General features: G+C 37.9%; 1 protein-coding gene across 5 annotated transcripts in view; it reads right to left on the bottom strand.

Annotated features, from left to right (window-relative positions):
* Positions 1–16,436, bottom strand: part of MGAT5 (alpha-1,6-mannosylglycoprotein 6-beta-N-acetylglucosaminyltransferase) — a 140,051-nt gene that overhangs the window by 47,549 nt on the left and 76,066 nt on the right. For all 5 annotated transcript variants that reach the window (XM_081939016.1, XM_081939013.1, XM_081939012.1 and 2 more), the window contains exons 3-5: positions 8,774–8,941; positions 3,803–3,879; positions 2,980–3,069 (exon numbers count right to left, since the gene is read on the bottom strand). In XM_081939016.1, the coding sequence (XP_081795142.1) occupies positions 2,980–3,069; positions 3,803–3,879; positions 8,774–8,941 (335 nt within the window). The remainder of the gene's footprint in view (positions 1–2,979; positions 3,070–3,802; positions 3,880–8,773; positions 8,942–16,436) is intronic.

The following is a 16,436-nucleotide window of genomic DNA, read 5'->3' as shown; positions in this document are numbered from 1 at the left end:
GGCAAGCAAGGCGGCTCTCAAAGAGAATGAAAGCCTCCGGAGCATGGGGGAGGGGGTGCATGCACGGTGTGTGTGTGTGTGTGTGTGTGTGTCACGTGCGCATGCGCAGTTGTGTGGGGAATTGAGTGGGCACGCGGGGGGTGCAGTAGCGAGCGTGCACGCAATTCTGGCACGCCGTAGAAAAAAGGTTCGCCATCACTGTCATAGACTGTCCTTGTTAAACATGTGTATACTACCTATATCAGTGATGGAGAACCTATGGCATGTGTGCCACAGGTGGCATGCAGAGCCATTTGTCAGGGCACGTGAGGCGTTGCCCTGTCAGCTGGCCAGCGTGCATATGCTTCTTTTGAGGCCATTTTTTGCCCTCCGCTTCCTTGAAGTACGAAAATTTTAAATGAAGTACAAGAATGTACTTCTAGTTTGCTCGTAGGGCTGGTTTTAGCCCTCCTGAACCTTCCGGGGGCTTCAGGAGACTTCCCTGAAGACTCCAGAGGGCAAAAAAACACCCTACGAGCAAACAGGAAGTGATTTCCGTTCACTTCATAGGTCATTTTTGCCCCCCGGAGCCTTCAGGGAAGCCTCCTGAAGGCTCTGGAGGGCTAAAACCAGTCCTATGAGCAAACCAGAACTTCTGGTTTGCCCATAGGGCCAGTTTTTTGCACTCTGGAGGCTTCAGGGAAGCTCCTGAAGCCTCCGGAGGGCCTCTGGGGGTGGGGGAGGCTGTTTTCACCCTCCCCAGGCTCCTACAAACCATTTGGAGCCCAGGGAGGGCGAAAAAAGCACGCCAAAAATGGGTCATGCACGCACCTCTATGTGCTGGGGTCGTGTGCATAGGATTATGGGTGTGGCACGCCCACGCACAACCCCACTGCGCTCCCCCCGCTTTTGGCACTCGAGCCAAAAAAGGTTCGCCAACACTGACCTATATAATGAAGAATAGTGTATGGACCAACAAAAAAACAAATAGTTGAAATGGATTATGCAGCAACTAATGGTTCAAAACTAGGAAAGAACCATTTACCTTAGAATTTAGAAGGAAAAAGGAGAAACTTTTGTTTTGTTTTTACCATTTTTCCTCCTTCATTTAATTGTGGGGGGAAAATAAAATAGAAAATCCTTCTTCCAGACTTTATTGCTTCTTCTGGCTTCAGATCCAGGGGAAAGTTCCTATCGGTTCGCACCAGTTCGGTTGAACCGGTAGTGGAAATGGCAACTGGGTCTCCGAACCGGTAGGAACGGCATGCTCGCCATGCCCCCGAACCGGTTCCCTGATCACTGCAACATCTTTTTTGACCTTTTAAAATGCATGCACAGACCTATTTATATTGGGTGCGCACCGAACCATCAGTAATGCCAGCAGAAACCCACCTCTGTTCAGATCATTAGAGTGGAGTGTGACGAAAGGCAACAAAAAATTACCTTGCCCCACTACCAAAATAAGTGCAGGACAGAAACAGAAGGCACAAGCCATTCAGCATACTACCAATGATTTATTATCCATCATGGATAATTAGTCAATTCACACTGAACTACATGGGATCTCTGAATCATTGCAGCATCCAGATAGCAGCTGCTCAAAATGTTTACCTACAAAACTATACATTGCAATAAACTGAACTACACTGCTTAAATTAGACAATGATCAGCGTAAGACTTTTGACTGATAAAACATTTATCAGGCCCCATAAACCAAGAACAAGGGAGTTACTTCTGAGTAGCTTCTTTATTGCTGTTCACGTACAATTTTGCTGGATTAAAACAACTATCTGTATAACTATAGATATACTCTGTGAACTGCTAGGAAGAATCCATTTTACTCTCTTCCTGTTCCAATTTCCACTGCATCTTTGCTCTCTGGGAAGAAGCTACCTAGCACTCTTGACTACATTTCAGCACAATCTCACACTGACTGAACATATTTTTTTTTAAATTGTGAGGCCATTTACCAGTTTCAAGTAAGATCTGCTTGAAATACTTTTTGCCCCTTCTCCTTTTCTTTTTCTGTTCATAAGTAGAACCTTGGTGCTGTGTACAGCTAACAGCAAATTGTTATGTATGAATTGGAACAAATTGAAGCATTAACTCTGTCCTGTTGTAACATGCAGGGATACCAACTGGGAACAAATGAGCGTACAACACTGTTCAAAACAGAAGTGGCCGGTCTGCAAAACACATAGGAACTTGCAATAACTTGTCCCAGACCTTCCTCTGCAGTTTCATAACAACGGGAAGAGCATTGGTTTTATATAGTATAATAAAAGGACAAGGAATTATCTGAAACAAATTAAAATACTTTAATAGGACACTGCAATGACCGAAGTAAAAAAAAACACAGACAGACAGGAGTCATAAATAATTACAGTAACAATTATTAACTCTGACTCATTTATTATCAATTATTAATTATTACTTTGTGCATACATACTAAGTCAATAATTAACAAATCAATAATAACTGTGTTTATTTTTATTCAATATAATATACCTGAATTAAATTGGGCTTTGGTTAAAATGTAATAGGAACAAAGGAATTGTATTGACTCTGGCACTGTAGTTGAGCATATTTAATACAACTAGCAACATCAAAAGCAGCCACTGACCAGGGAAAGTGTGCTTATACAGGTAGTCCTCAATTTAGGACTGTAATGGATCATCGGTAAAGAAATTACAATGAAGTAATTCCTCGTGTTGTTCTTGGGTCCTTGGGTTTGGCAGCTGGTTGCTGAGTGCCCAAAATGCAGTCACATGATTGTTCCTCTGTCCGCTCATTGGAACCAGGTTCTAAATATCTCCGGGGAGGTCTGTTGTAACTGTGTGGTCATTAAGTGATTGGTTATAAGTCAAGAATTACTGTTATTCCACTTGACACTTTTGGTTGGTTAAGACAACTTTAGCAGGCAAAGGAGAGTGGCTGACTTGTGATGCTCTAAAACTTCACTAAACTTTAATATATTTGTTGAAATGAAAATTTACTGACCTCACTGAGGTAAATAAAGAATGAGCACGTGGACCCATCAACACCGTAACTTGCATAACAAGGATCAGATCTCCACATATCTTTCATCCACTAGAAAGGAAAGCAATAATAATAATAATAATAATAATAATAATAATAATAATAATAATAATAATAATAATAATAATAATAATAAAAAATATGCCTTCAGTCAACAGGTTTGGGTTCTTATGAACCTAGACTGCAACATTAAGTAAACAATTAATTAATTCTCAGGAAGCTGCTGTAATAGCATTTTAAATCAACAAGGTCAAGGCAAACTTCAGTTATCAGGAAGAGATAATTGCTATCATTTATAGGGTGCATGACCCACATCGGTGGCAGGAAGTTTACATTGTTTATATTGAGTTCATCCGAACAGGTTTATCTCAGTAAAAGATACCAAAAACCTCTAATATTTTATTTATATATTTATATCAAAATTCTTACGAGGCCCATCTCCTCACAGAAGGGCTCTTTTTATCCTTGTCCTTCAAATATAACTGCAATCCGGAACATTTTACTACTCAATTTCTTCATAAAGAAGAAGTTTATACATTATTTTTGGCATCTGGATCAAGGCCTTATCCATTACTCGACCCCTTATGAATTATTAGACACTTTGCTTCAGTTATCATACTCACATAGTAGTATGTCACATGCTAAGAGAACATTGTGGGTTTTTTTTGACCCCTGGTCTTTTGATCAATTAACAAATTGTCAAATGAAATGGGAGCATTAGAACATTTTCTGTTGCAGAATGAATACATCCAGACAAATAAATGGTGTAACAGATGACACTTACTTTTATTTTGCCTTCACAGTGCGGAAAACCATCCATAGGAGGCAATTCACACTGTTCCTGGGCTCCATTAATGAGATCTGAAGAAGAAAAATTAACACAATGTAATACGTAATATTAAACACATGAGAATATATTAGCATTTTTTCCACCTCAGCTGACTGTGAGGATGAATCATTGCTGAGGTACAAATGGAGTTCTGAAAATGCAGCGCTGTCTTCTTCCTCATCTCTCTGCTGGGAAATTGGAAAAGGGCCATGAAACCAGGGAATAATAAATGGAATGTGGATCAAATGTGCTCAGACATGAGAGGTTATTAAGAATTAATGGAAATAATTGTTCATCATTTATAATTAAGCACAACTAACTTTTTAACCAGAAATACAATTAACCTATTCGTGAAACTAAAATACAGCTATCATTAAATTAGCTGATAGAAGTGAAAGGTCTGAACGACAATTTTAGTAAGAAAAGTAGATAAAGGTTCTAAACCTGTTAAAATTAAAATGGGGTTTTCCAACAAATACATGCATTTAAAACACTTCATTACATGTGTAAAATCAGACAGAAATTGATATTAGCGAGAACCATAGGATGTAAAACTTTCTCTCATTTTGTTATTCAACTTAGATGGGATTCCAAAATTTTGGCAACCTGTTGGACGTGCTGAAGATTCCCAGGCTAACAATTTTTCATAGCAACTTTCATGTTATGATAACTTTAACCAGAATAGCTCAGGAATTCAAGGTTGCCATGACAACAAACAAGACTGTAAACCAATGTATACTTTGTGCCACACTCTTGTATTGGCATTGACTGGGCAAACATTTTACAGTGAGGTAATGGGAAGTTGACCCCACTGTCACAGTCAGACCACTTTATTTTATTTAGTTCATTTAGATAAACAGTTCTTTTCGCCCCCTAGCCTGACAATAAGAAAAAAATCTATTATAATGATTTATCACTGGACATTGATATAATCTGATGGGCCCTCAAGAGCTGTAGGCGAGTTTTTAGCTGACATGTTTGTTACACATGATAAAGCTCAATCTGTATCATATGGATTCTGTTAATTTGCATCATATGGAAATGAGTTCGGAGTAGGCATGATTAGCTTATAGCCATGTACCCTTCTGCTTAGCAGGAATGCTTGAAAAATCATATAATGGGGTGGAACCTACCAGTAGGTAGTAGGTGGTCTGAACTCAGACATAAAATGTGATGCAAATAATAACTAAAGCAGACAAGACTATTTCAATCCTTGTGTAGCAATAACCACAGTAAAGGAGCAGTAATTCTCTACATCCAGTTCTATTCTTAAAATAGTTTTTTTTTCAGCAGAACTTTTCTCTGTAGCCCTGTAATATCTAATTTTGGCTTGCTCTATTAATAGTAGCTTTGTTGGCAGTTACTGAAGTATGAAAACTCTCTTAGGATGGGAATGTCAACCCAAACATTTGAAATAACCTTTTCAAGCTCCTGATTTCCCTTAACTATATCAAACATTTTAGGCTTTATGTAAAAATACCATGGGTTAGAGAGATAAGAGAGGATAGCTGTGGAACTAAAAAGTGTTAAGTCATTTTTCTTTTTAATTAAAAAAAACTTATTTTTATAATAAAACACTTTTAAAAGGAATTTATGTACATGCATCTTCCTTGGTGTTTCTACTATCTTGAACTTGCAACAGGAACAAGATGACAATTCATAAACTGAAGACTTCCTGATGGAGCAAGTCCAGATCTTGGCAGGCCTCCTAAACGCATGCCTATTGCCAGATAGGAAGCCATATTGGCATTATCTACTGCATCCATTCCTGGAGGAGATGCCCTGGCTACTTCTGATCATACTGCAATGTCTCATGACTGACTTTATAGTGTTATTTGGAAGAAGATGCAAAATGCAGCAGTCAGCTCTGTGAGAGCTCCTATTTCAATGCAATGTTAATGCATTGGTGCACTTTTATCACAATATAATTCAAAGTACAAGCAGTCCTTGTCTTACCACCACAATTGAGCCCAAAATGTCTGTTGCTAAGTGAGCTACAACTTTTATAAATATGAACCAGTTGCCCAGCATCTGAATTTTGATCACGTGACTATGGGGGTGCTGCAATGGTTGTGTGAAAAATGGTTGTAAGCCACTTTTTTCAGCATCGCTGTAACTTTGTTCAAAAATGAACTGTTGTAAGTCAAGAACTACCTGTATTGGCTTTCGATCGATAAATTCTTATATGGCTTAGTGCCTCGATATCTGCAGGATTATTTCTTTTAAGTAGTATCTGTCCACCTATTCTGGACATCCTGTGTAGAATATCAAGAGTTCCTTTTGCAGGAAACTTTGTAAGACTGAAGCAAAATGCTTCTCAGTTATGGCTCCAACCCTTTGGAACAACTTCTCCATAGAAAGCCAAACAGCAACCTATCTCCAAATAACCTGGGACTGTGAAAACAGAACCGTTCAAAAAAGATTTTAACAGTTAAAATAACTGTTGTTGATTATGTCCAATGCACATTTTTAATCATACGCTACTTTTACTTTATGGTTATGTGGCTTTTTTATTATATGGTATTAAACCACCATGAGTGCTCAGTGAATGTAATGTAAAAGCAGAAGAAATAAAATCAAGAAGGTAACATGCTTGCATCTTAAGTGCAAATGTAATTTATTTACTACATAGATACAAAAAAGTTCAAGTTGCTGATACAAATGGATTACTTCCTAATGGAAGAGTTATGAAGGGATTGACAACAGTCCAACCTGGTATACCCAGATATGATTGCACTGCAGCTTCCAAATTTCTAGGCAGAATCACAGTACTTTAGTATTTTTGGCAACTGCTACATCAATATGATATGCAGGTTATGAAAGACAAATCTATGGATACTAAAGGGAGAAGTCTATGAGAACAAGGGCCTTGGAAGAAGAGAAGGCAGAGCTTGATACAAGCCATGATAACTGCCAAGACTATCACAGTAATTAAGACAAGCCTGTGCCTAATTAACTTAATCTGGACAGCTGACATTTTAGAAAACACAGGAAACCTATATACAATCACTAATTTGGCTGCGCTCTATGCCTGTCACTCAGTAGATGATCTGTAAGCAATTCAAAGAGAAGTCTGCAAAAGACTTATTTTTCTGTCATGATTTGGTCCCAGACCAGGAGGCGTGTTGGCTCAGTGGTTAAAGACCCTGAGGTTGTCAGCTGGAAAACTGACAGCTGGGGTTCGAGACCCGAGTGCTGTGCAATGGGGTGAGCTCCCATTACTTGCCTCAACTCCTTCTCACCTAGCAGTTCAAAAGCATGCAAATGCAAGAAGATAAATAGGGTACCACTTAACAGAGTTCCACACACCTTTGGCATATATTCATGCTGGCCACATAACCATGGAAAATGTCACTGAACAATGCTGGCTCCGTCGGCCAAGAAACAGAGATAAGCACAGCGTTCCAAAGTTGGACACAATTGGACAGGGGTAACTTTTACCTTACCCAGTATTCAATGAATGTGCATGAGGAATGGGAATATGATTGATCTTGATACTGTCATTCTGGCCTGATTCCATAACAGATAAAAGGAGTGATAAGAAGAGTGGAGGAAAAAAGAATATGCAAGGAAGGAGTTATCTTATCCTGTGTCACATATGCTGGAAAGGAAAAGCAAATAAAGACAGTGGCCAATGTGACATAGTGGTTCAGATGTTGGATTGTAACAAGGGATAGCCAATCCCAAGTGCCCACCCAATCATGAAACTCATGAGTCACTACGATACGTCCCATTTCTTACACCAACCTACAAAGTTGCTGAGAGAATAAAACGTATTTCCCCACCACATTTATATCTTACATGAAAGGCAGGATATAAATTAAATAATCATACAGCTGTAACAGCTGTCAGGATATAGCTCAGAACAGATAGCCCTGAGGGAATACAATGCAAAACAGAAAATGTTACTCATTCATTACGCCCTTATTACTTTTTTAAGCAATACCACACAGCTGCCAGGTTCACATTACATTGGAAAGCATTTCATAATATAGTTTCATCTTTTGGCTTGAGAAGTTTTGAACAATTACTGCCTAAAAGGAGCATCTGCCACTTAACACAGGATAAAGACCATTGAACAACATCAAAAAAGAAAGCAAATGTTTGTATTTCAGAATCTACAATAAAAACGGCTAATATTTTAGTTGGAAATTCAACTTCAAACAAGCAGAATAAATCTTTACTTAGAGGCGTTGTTATGCCTTTAAACCAAAGATAAATATTTGACTTCCAAAAGTCTCTCAGAAGCAAATGCTTATAAAACATATATTCTGAATTTAAGGCCAAGAACTAATAGACTACATTTGCAGGTAAATGATTTTTTTAAAAAAAACAATCTTTACATTGGCTTAATTCCAAACCTGAAGATAGGAATTGCTCATAGTTTGCTTATAAAAAGCTTACAATTTGTGTATAACTGTAAAGGGTTAGGGTTGGCCATCCAAACATAAACTGAAGCAAGCAAGCATATCCTTTAACTTAAAACTATTATTTAAACTAATGTTTTAGAACACTTTGTTGTCATGAAATATAGATATGAGGTATTTCCTCTTAATGTTTCATTATGTCTGAAATGGCATAGGAAAATCTTAGTAAGCCCCTCCCCTTTATTTTTGACTTGATCATCACAGAGAAGGCTGATCTGGTTGGCATCAGATCCTGCTACCAAAAATCCTAATTTTTATCATGTGACTGTGAGGTGCTGCAGCAGCTGTAACTTTGGTCACAGGTCGTAACTCCCTTCCTTTTGTTTTATTGTAATTTTGATGGTTGCTAATTGAGGAACTATTCTTAGTTTGCTTCCTCTCCTCTCTCCTCCCCTGAATCTTTAAAGTAATAATAATAATAACATCTATTTTAGACTATTTTATATTGTGCTATATAGTTCACAATTAAAGGGTAGAAACAAAGAGTTTTCAGACCTACCTGCAACATTCAGTTTTTCAGCTGTCCCCAAACTAGGAATTGCAGTGGTGGTACTATTTGTGGAATTTGCACCTGTGCCATTGATTACAAGGTTCTCAACCTTAGACTCAAGCTTCCCAATACGCTGCAATATATTATCCAGTAAGACTGCAAGAGTTTTCTTCAAATCTAAATCAGGAAAGAAAAGGAAATCAATTAATATTACAAAAGAAAATATAAAACAAATAGCTAATCAATATTTTAAATTGTTCAAAGCAATGATACTACATATCATTGAAATAAATTATTAGAAATCCCCAATTGACTTCATTTGCTTAAGTAATGTAAGGATAAAGATATATCATGTGCATACAGCATTAGCACTTATGGCAACCTGTGTTTTTTAATATGTGAATGTATCATGACAAGTGAATGTATCATGACAAAAATCATAGCTTTGCTATTTGAAGCGGAACCAAATATAGTACCATTTCTTACTATACAATTGAACACCAAACCATTCATCATGCTAACTGCAGTGACTTGTTTCACTCTACTTTGTAGCAGGACTACTACAGATATGTGCATAAGAGGGATGTGTAAAGTTTTTGGAGGAGGTTTTTCAGAATGTGCAGGAGTATGTATGAAGCAGTTCTTTTCTAATAATTAAAAACAGCTCCTTATTTTTCATGCATGCACTTGTTTTGCACAGCTCCAGCTGTCTCTAAACATGCATCCACTTTGCTTGGCTTTCTTCAAAGCAAAGTGAAGGTCAGCTAAAACTACAGAAAATGCGGCTGCTTTCATAATTCAAAAGGGCTTTATTTATGCTCTCATAATAATGATGAACCTCTTTCGAAGGCTTTACACAGCCCTAGTAGACAAGTTACTTATAGATATGTCTCTGAACATAAAACTGTTATTAATCACCTTTTAATCTCATTTATTTTCAAGTGAACTACCAGTTTGTGATCCTTTAATTGTATCTAGTAATTAAATCAAAAGAAATCCAGTGGATAGTAATAAGGTAAAGTTCCCCTCGCACACATTCTTGACTCTAGGGGGCGGTGCTCATCTCCGCTTTAAAGCCAAAGAGCCAGCGCTGTCCGAAGACGTCTCTGTGGTCATGTGGCCGGCATGACTAAACATGGAAGGTGCACGGAACGCTGTTACCTTCCCACCAAGGTGGTCCCTATTTTTCTACTTGCATTTTTACATGTTTTCGAACTGATGGGTTGGCAGAAGCTGGGACAAGTAACGGGAGCTCACTCCATTATGCGGCGCTAGGGATTCGAACCGCCGAACTTTCTGATTGACAAGCTCAGCGACTTAGCCACTGAACTGTGGATAGTAATACAGGTGGCCATTTAACCGATCACTCATTCAGCAACTGTTCAAATTTGGGATGGTGCTGAATCAGTGGTAGTTAAAAAGGTCCTTGAAATTCCATTCATCACAGTAACCCTGTGGACATATGATTACAATCTGGGTGCTCAGCAACAGGCCCAGATTTACCAACTACTACAGCATCCCATGGCCACGTGATTGCAATTTGTGCCCTTGCCTTTTGACTTCTCACAAGCAAAGTCAATGGGGAAGTCAACATAAACTTGGAAAGTGTAATAACGTGAGGTCCTCTCTTTACAACATGCATGGTTCCTGCTTAATGACGGTAACATGAGACTTGCCAGAACTGCCACCACTAAGCAGCTGGATCATATAACTTTGTGTTTTATGACTGTATTTAGTAGCAATTTAGTACCAATTATTGTTGTTAAGTGAGGGTTACCTGTACAGTGCCGCTGTGCATTACAATAACAGGGATGATGGCAATAGCAGAGATCGTGTGTCTGATTTTCTTAAAAGCTTTTGACAAAAATGACTTCATTTTTGAAATGATTTTTTCCCCCTACAGAAACTCCAGTGTTGACAATAAATGCAATTTCCCAAAGGAGATGTTTCTAACAAGCAAAATTTCTTGCCACGTTCCCTGTTACTGAAAACTTCTGCAGAGCCAAGAGTTTGACAATTATAGCTAACCAAATTATAGTTAAATAAACCACAAGGCAAATGAAGTTAAAATATAGACGGGGTGTCATTTTCAATAATACATTTGGTTTCCCTTGCCGTACAGAAATAAGGCAGAAAACCTTTGCGTCCAGAACAGCCTTTAAGCATCTGCTATCCTACTGAAATTTCTTTTCAGGTTCAAAAAGAATACATTATGGATCCTTGTGAAGAGAAACGTGACACATCAATAGTCTTTAAGTGTATTCTCTTCAAGGACAATTTAGCACAAATTCTGGCCAATCTGCAATATTTAATAGGTGAATCAGAATGTTAGTCTTGGTACAAAGTATCATGGAGGCTCTACCATGCCTTACAAAACAAGCATTAATGTTACAGTTGACAAAAGCAGTGCGAGCGGCCTGCTTCCACAGACCGTGACCTCCACCTTTCAAGCAAATGCATGCACAACGGTCACAGAATCTTCTCAGGAAATGAGACAAAAGGGACAAAGCAGCAATTGGGCACTTGTTCTAAACAGAGAAGGCGAAAAAGATACTTAGGAAGATAGGAAACAAGGTTCAGCCCTGACCTGTAGGCAGGCCTATTCAGGGATGTTGCAGTCTTTCCTTTTTGCCAAATAAGTAAGATTTCGTGATGATAAGATAGGGTGGGGGAAATAAAGAGCAGTTGTTGAGAGAAAACAAGGGGAGCCACTTTAGTTTTTAAAAAGAGGCAGGCGCCTTGTGGCAAAATAAACAGAAAGGTTCGAAAGTGAAAACCAATAGCAAGAGGAACATCCAGGACAGTTTATATAAAGAAGCACTGATCCCATTCAGGAGCAGGAAAGCATTTTTTCCAAGTTGGACTATGAATCAATGGTGAAATCTAATCTCCCCCCCCCCCTGGTTCTATGGGCATGGCTTGGTGGTGGAGGTCATGTGACTGGGTGGGCATGGCCAACCCGTCCCCCCTTAAAGCATTTTTTCTCTACCAGTTCACCCAAACTGGCAGGGGAAAAATGCTTTAAAAAGTGAAAAAAATAGCTTCCGACGATCACGCAGCTTAGCTGTGAACCGCACGATTGTTGGAAGCTTTTTAAAAAACCTTTTAAAGCATTTTTTCCCTGCCGGTTCTGGTGACTGGCAAGAAAAAAATGCTTTAAAAAGCGGGGGGAAAGCTTCCACCGATTGCGTGGCTCACAGCTGAGGTATGCGATCGTCGGAATCTATTTTTTTCACTACCGGTTCTCAGAACCAAGGAAAATCGTTCCTACTGGTTCGGGCGGGACCGGGCCAAACCGGGAGGATTTCACCCCTCCTATGAATGATTATGGCTCAGTATAATATATGAATATATTTATTCCCCCCCCTCTCCCAATTCTTTTTTCCAGTAAAGGAGCAAATTTATTTAAAATTATCTTAAGCCGCAACAGAAAGCAAAACTTCTTGTTCTTAGGTAATATTTCATTACAATAACCTATCTGCTTCTAGAACCGTGGTGGCACAGTGGTTAGAATGCAGCATTGAAAGCTAATTCTACTGACTGCCAGTAGTTCGATCCTCACCGGCTTACGACCTTAATCAAGCCCAAAATTTCTGTTCTTAAGTGAGACAATTGTTAAGTGAGTTTTGTCCCATTTTATGGCCTTTCTTTCCACAGACACAAGACACTTTTTTTCAGTACCATTGTAACTTCGAACGGTCATTAAATGAACTTAAGGGAAACTTTGATTTATTAAATTTATTAATTAAAGAAGTAAATAGACTACATAAAAATATAAAGATGATAAATAGCATATGCAGTTGACAAATATTAGGAATTAAATAAAATTATTTTAAAAACTTATATAAAAAGATAAAAGGGCTGTCTTTGCTTTATATACAATTATGAATATGATTTTTTCCTACGCTTCATAAATCAAACTATTAGGACAGAATGTGGACCTTTCTTCATGCAATACTCAAACTGTGGTATTGAACTATTTCAACTAAAGATTGTTCCACTATTAAAATAACCTATCTGCTTCTAGAGCCGTTGTGGCACAGTGGTTAGAATGCAGCATTAAAAGCTAATTCTACTGACTGCCAGTAGTTTGATTCTCACTGGTTTAAGGTTGATTCAGACTTTCATCCTTCCAAGGTCAGTAAAATGAGGTCCCAGATTGTTGGGGGCAATACATTGACCTTAGTAAAACACTCGGAGAGTGCTATAAAGCACTATGAAACGATATATAAGTCTAAGTGCTATTACTATTGGTTTTGATATAATGTGTGTGTGTCCAACTAACTCCTAAACTCTTTTATAGATGCAGAGAGCAAAATAAAATATGTAGGGAGAATACAAGAGGATACTTAAACAGTAATTAAACTTCATTGTTTGTAATGCATCCTCCAACGCCTTAATACTAGAAAGGACATTGTTTCAAAATTCTTCTAACATCCTCCTACACTTTCAGAACTTTGTTGAATGCTGTGTGTTAACAAAATGATTTTATCCAGGAACTACTTCTGTTATTTGATAGACTATGGATCTTTTAAATATAATTTCTCATTTGGAAATTACTTGCAGAACCTGAATCCTTTATAAAGACCTTGAAGAGTTGGCAGTTTTGTAAAAAATTATCCAGTGAAACCTAATTTTACTAGGCTTCAATGCAACAGATTTCTCCTGCAGCAGAGCATATTTCTACTGCAGTTTGCATCACAACTTCATTACACAAATGTCGTCTGCACCAATTTATATAGTCACATCATCGAAGTGGTGTGTATTGATTTAAATAAATCCATGTAATGCTCTACTCTCCAATTCTTACCTCAATAATGGATAAGCCCTTCTATTTGCTCAAAGCCATTAATTTCCTTTTTTTATTGCTCATACTTTAGTTTTGTGCTATCCATAATATGTGAAATGAAAGCTTCTTATATATTATAAAGTCCATCACTGGCTTATTTCAAAGTTCTTTAGGATAATCAGACAGAATCTGGATGAAGAGGTCATTGCTTATAGTGCAAATGTTCTATTAATTTCCTGCTTGGGGACGATCCATTGGCATCTGGTTGGAGTCTGCCAGCCCTTTGACATAGCCAGGTCAGGTAATAGAGATGTTAGAATTTCAGAATTCTACTTTATTGAAATAAGCCATAGAACAGGTAGCCTTGACTTACAACTATTCGTTTAGTCACCATTTGAAGTTCCAATGGGACTAAAAAAAAAGTCTTATGACCAATTTTTATGCGTATGACCATTGAAGCATTCCCATGATGACGTTGTGCATTCAGGTGCTTGGCACTGGCACATATTTATGACGGTTACAGTGTTGCGGGGTCATCTTTTGCCATCTTCTGACAAGCAAAGTCAAGGGAGAAGCCAGATTCACTTAACAACCATGTTACTAACTTAACAACTGCAGCGATTCACTTAACAATGATGGCAAAAAAGATTGTGCCACAGGGCAAAACTCACTCAGAAACTGTCGTGCTTAGCAACATAAATTTTGGGCTCAACTCTGGCCGTAAAAATTTTAAGGCGTAACTAACAATAAAGCGGAATGATCTTATATTTCTTTCTTACACTTTCTTTTTTTCTTGAGTTACACTGATGTCTACTAACAATCATCATATAATTTCTCTAAGGTCATCTCTGTAGTTATTTACAGACTCTAAACGCTGTATTAAGTAGGTCTTTAGAACAGCAGAAATGTTTTGAATATTTTTTTATATTTTAATTCCACCCTTAATTTCATGCGTAACTCAAGATGGCAAACATACCATACTAAACTAAATAAGTCTTTAAAATAGCAGAAATGTTTTGATGTTACACCAACTTTGGTAAAATAATTTTTACAGGAACTGGACAAAATGAATACAGTACATTCCTATTCATTCTAAAAGCTTCTTAACATATTTGGTTAACACTGGCATCTTTATGGGAGGCAACGTGCCCTAACATTCAGGAAAAAAGAATTCTTTCATCTTTTATTTATTTGAGGAGATTACTCCTATAAGTGTTTAGGCTCTGCATGAAACAATGGGGAAATATCACCTGAGATTTAGAGCAGAACATACAGTAAAACTGAATGGAATTGGAAGTCTTCCAATTCAACAAATTTCAAAGAGATGGTAAAAATTCTGCCCTGCCTCTGGGCAGAGTGGGACTGTTATATAGATTAACAAACTAAAACTTAATATTGATGCCAACATCAGATAGGCTACCTGATGTACACTTCCTGAAAAAAAGCAGATATAGCTACCCAAAGTCACTCGACAATGAGCAATGGGCAGCATGTGAATGAATGGATGAATGAATGAATGATATAAACATAAGATACCCTTATAGAAACCCATTCAGAAAAGCATTCAGAGAAGTCAGGCAGAGCAAAATGTGACCATTACCCAATCTAGAAATCTTCCAGGATTGGGAACTTCAACTTCCAGGATTCCACAACCAGAATGATCACTATGGAGAATTCTGAGAGTTAAAATCCATATAGGGACCTTGTGAAGGTGGAAACCCCCTGACCTAGAATGTTAGCAGGTATCTATGGAGATTCTCAGTCATCCAGGTCATGGTTGTCCCAAAGGTGCTTTTTCAAGAGGCAACTGGAGTTTTTGGTTTTTCTTTAAAGACATTTCGCTTCTCATCCAAGTAGAAGAGAGCTGAAGAAGCTTCTTGGATGAGAAGCAAAACGTCTTCGAAGAAAAACCAGAAATCCAGTTGCCTCTTGATTAAGCACCTTTGGGGCAACGTTAGCAGACATGTGCTTTGCAGAAGACATAATCTTAGTTTGGATCAATAATTATCTTTCAACTGGTATGAAACCAAAGCGTAGGCGCTGGATTTTACTGATAAAACTATGAACAGTCTGAGACCAGTGTATCTGAAAGATTATAATCGTCTGGAGGAGGAGAGCCAAAGTATGTGTTTATGATGTCAAACCCCGTATTTGAAAGAGGGGCTTTCCCCAGGAAATATATACTGCGTATTAGCCTTCTCTTAAATGTCATTCTTACTTAAAAGGCCGTATTGTCTTAACCAAGGTTCTCGAGTACATAGGTAATACTTGACTCATGACCGTAATTGAGCCTTTAATCCTCATTGAGCAATCCTCATTGCTAAACAAGACAGTTATTAAGTTACAGTTGCAACATTTTATAACCTTTTTTGCTACGGTTGTTAGGTGAATCATTGCAATGGTTAGGTTAGTAACATGGTTGTTAAGTGGATTTGGCTTCCCCATTGACTTTGCTTGTCAGAAGGTCACAAAAGGTGATCATATGACCCCAAGACACTGCATAAATGTCATAAATGACAAGTGTCATAAATATGAGCCAATTGCCAGACATCCAAATTTTGATCATGTGACTATGGGGATGTTGCAACAATTGCAAGTGTGATGAACGTTTGCAAGTCGCTTTTTTTCAGTGTCGTAATTTTGAATGGTCACTAAATGAATGATTGTAAGTTCAGGACTATCCGTAATTAGGGAAGGTCAGTATAGTATAAACATTTGCTTTCTGAAAATAATGTATACTATTTTTTTAAATATATATATATATATATATTTTATTTTCAAAACAGACACAACACAAGGAATCCTCTCTTTACATACTGTAGAAAATGTATCAGTTGGTTACAAAAGACTTTCATGCATCTCTTCCATAGTCATCAACCATAA

This window comes from Natrix helvetica (genome assembly GCF_964273705.1).
Source record: "Natrix helvetica genome assembly, chromosome: 1".
Taxonomy (NCBI): domain Eukaryota; kingdom Metazoa; phylum Chordata; class Lepidosauria; order Squamata; family Natricidae; genus Natrix; species Natrix helvetica.
The sequence above is the reverse complement of the archived record's forward strand: the minus strand, read 5'-3'. Positions and strand labels throughout refer to the sequence as shown.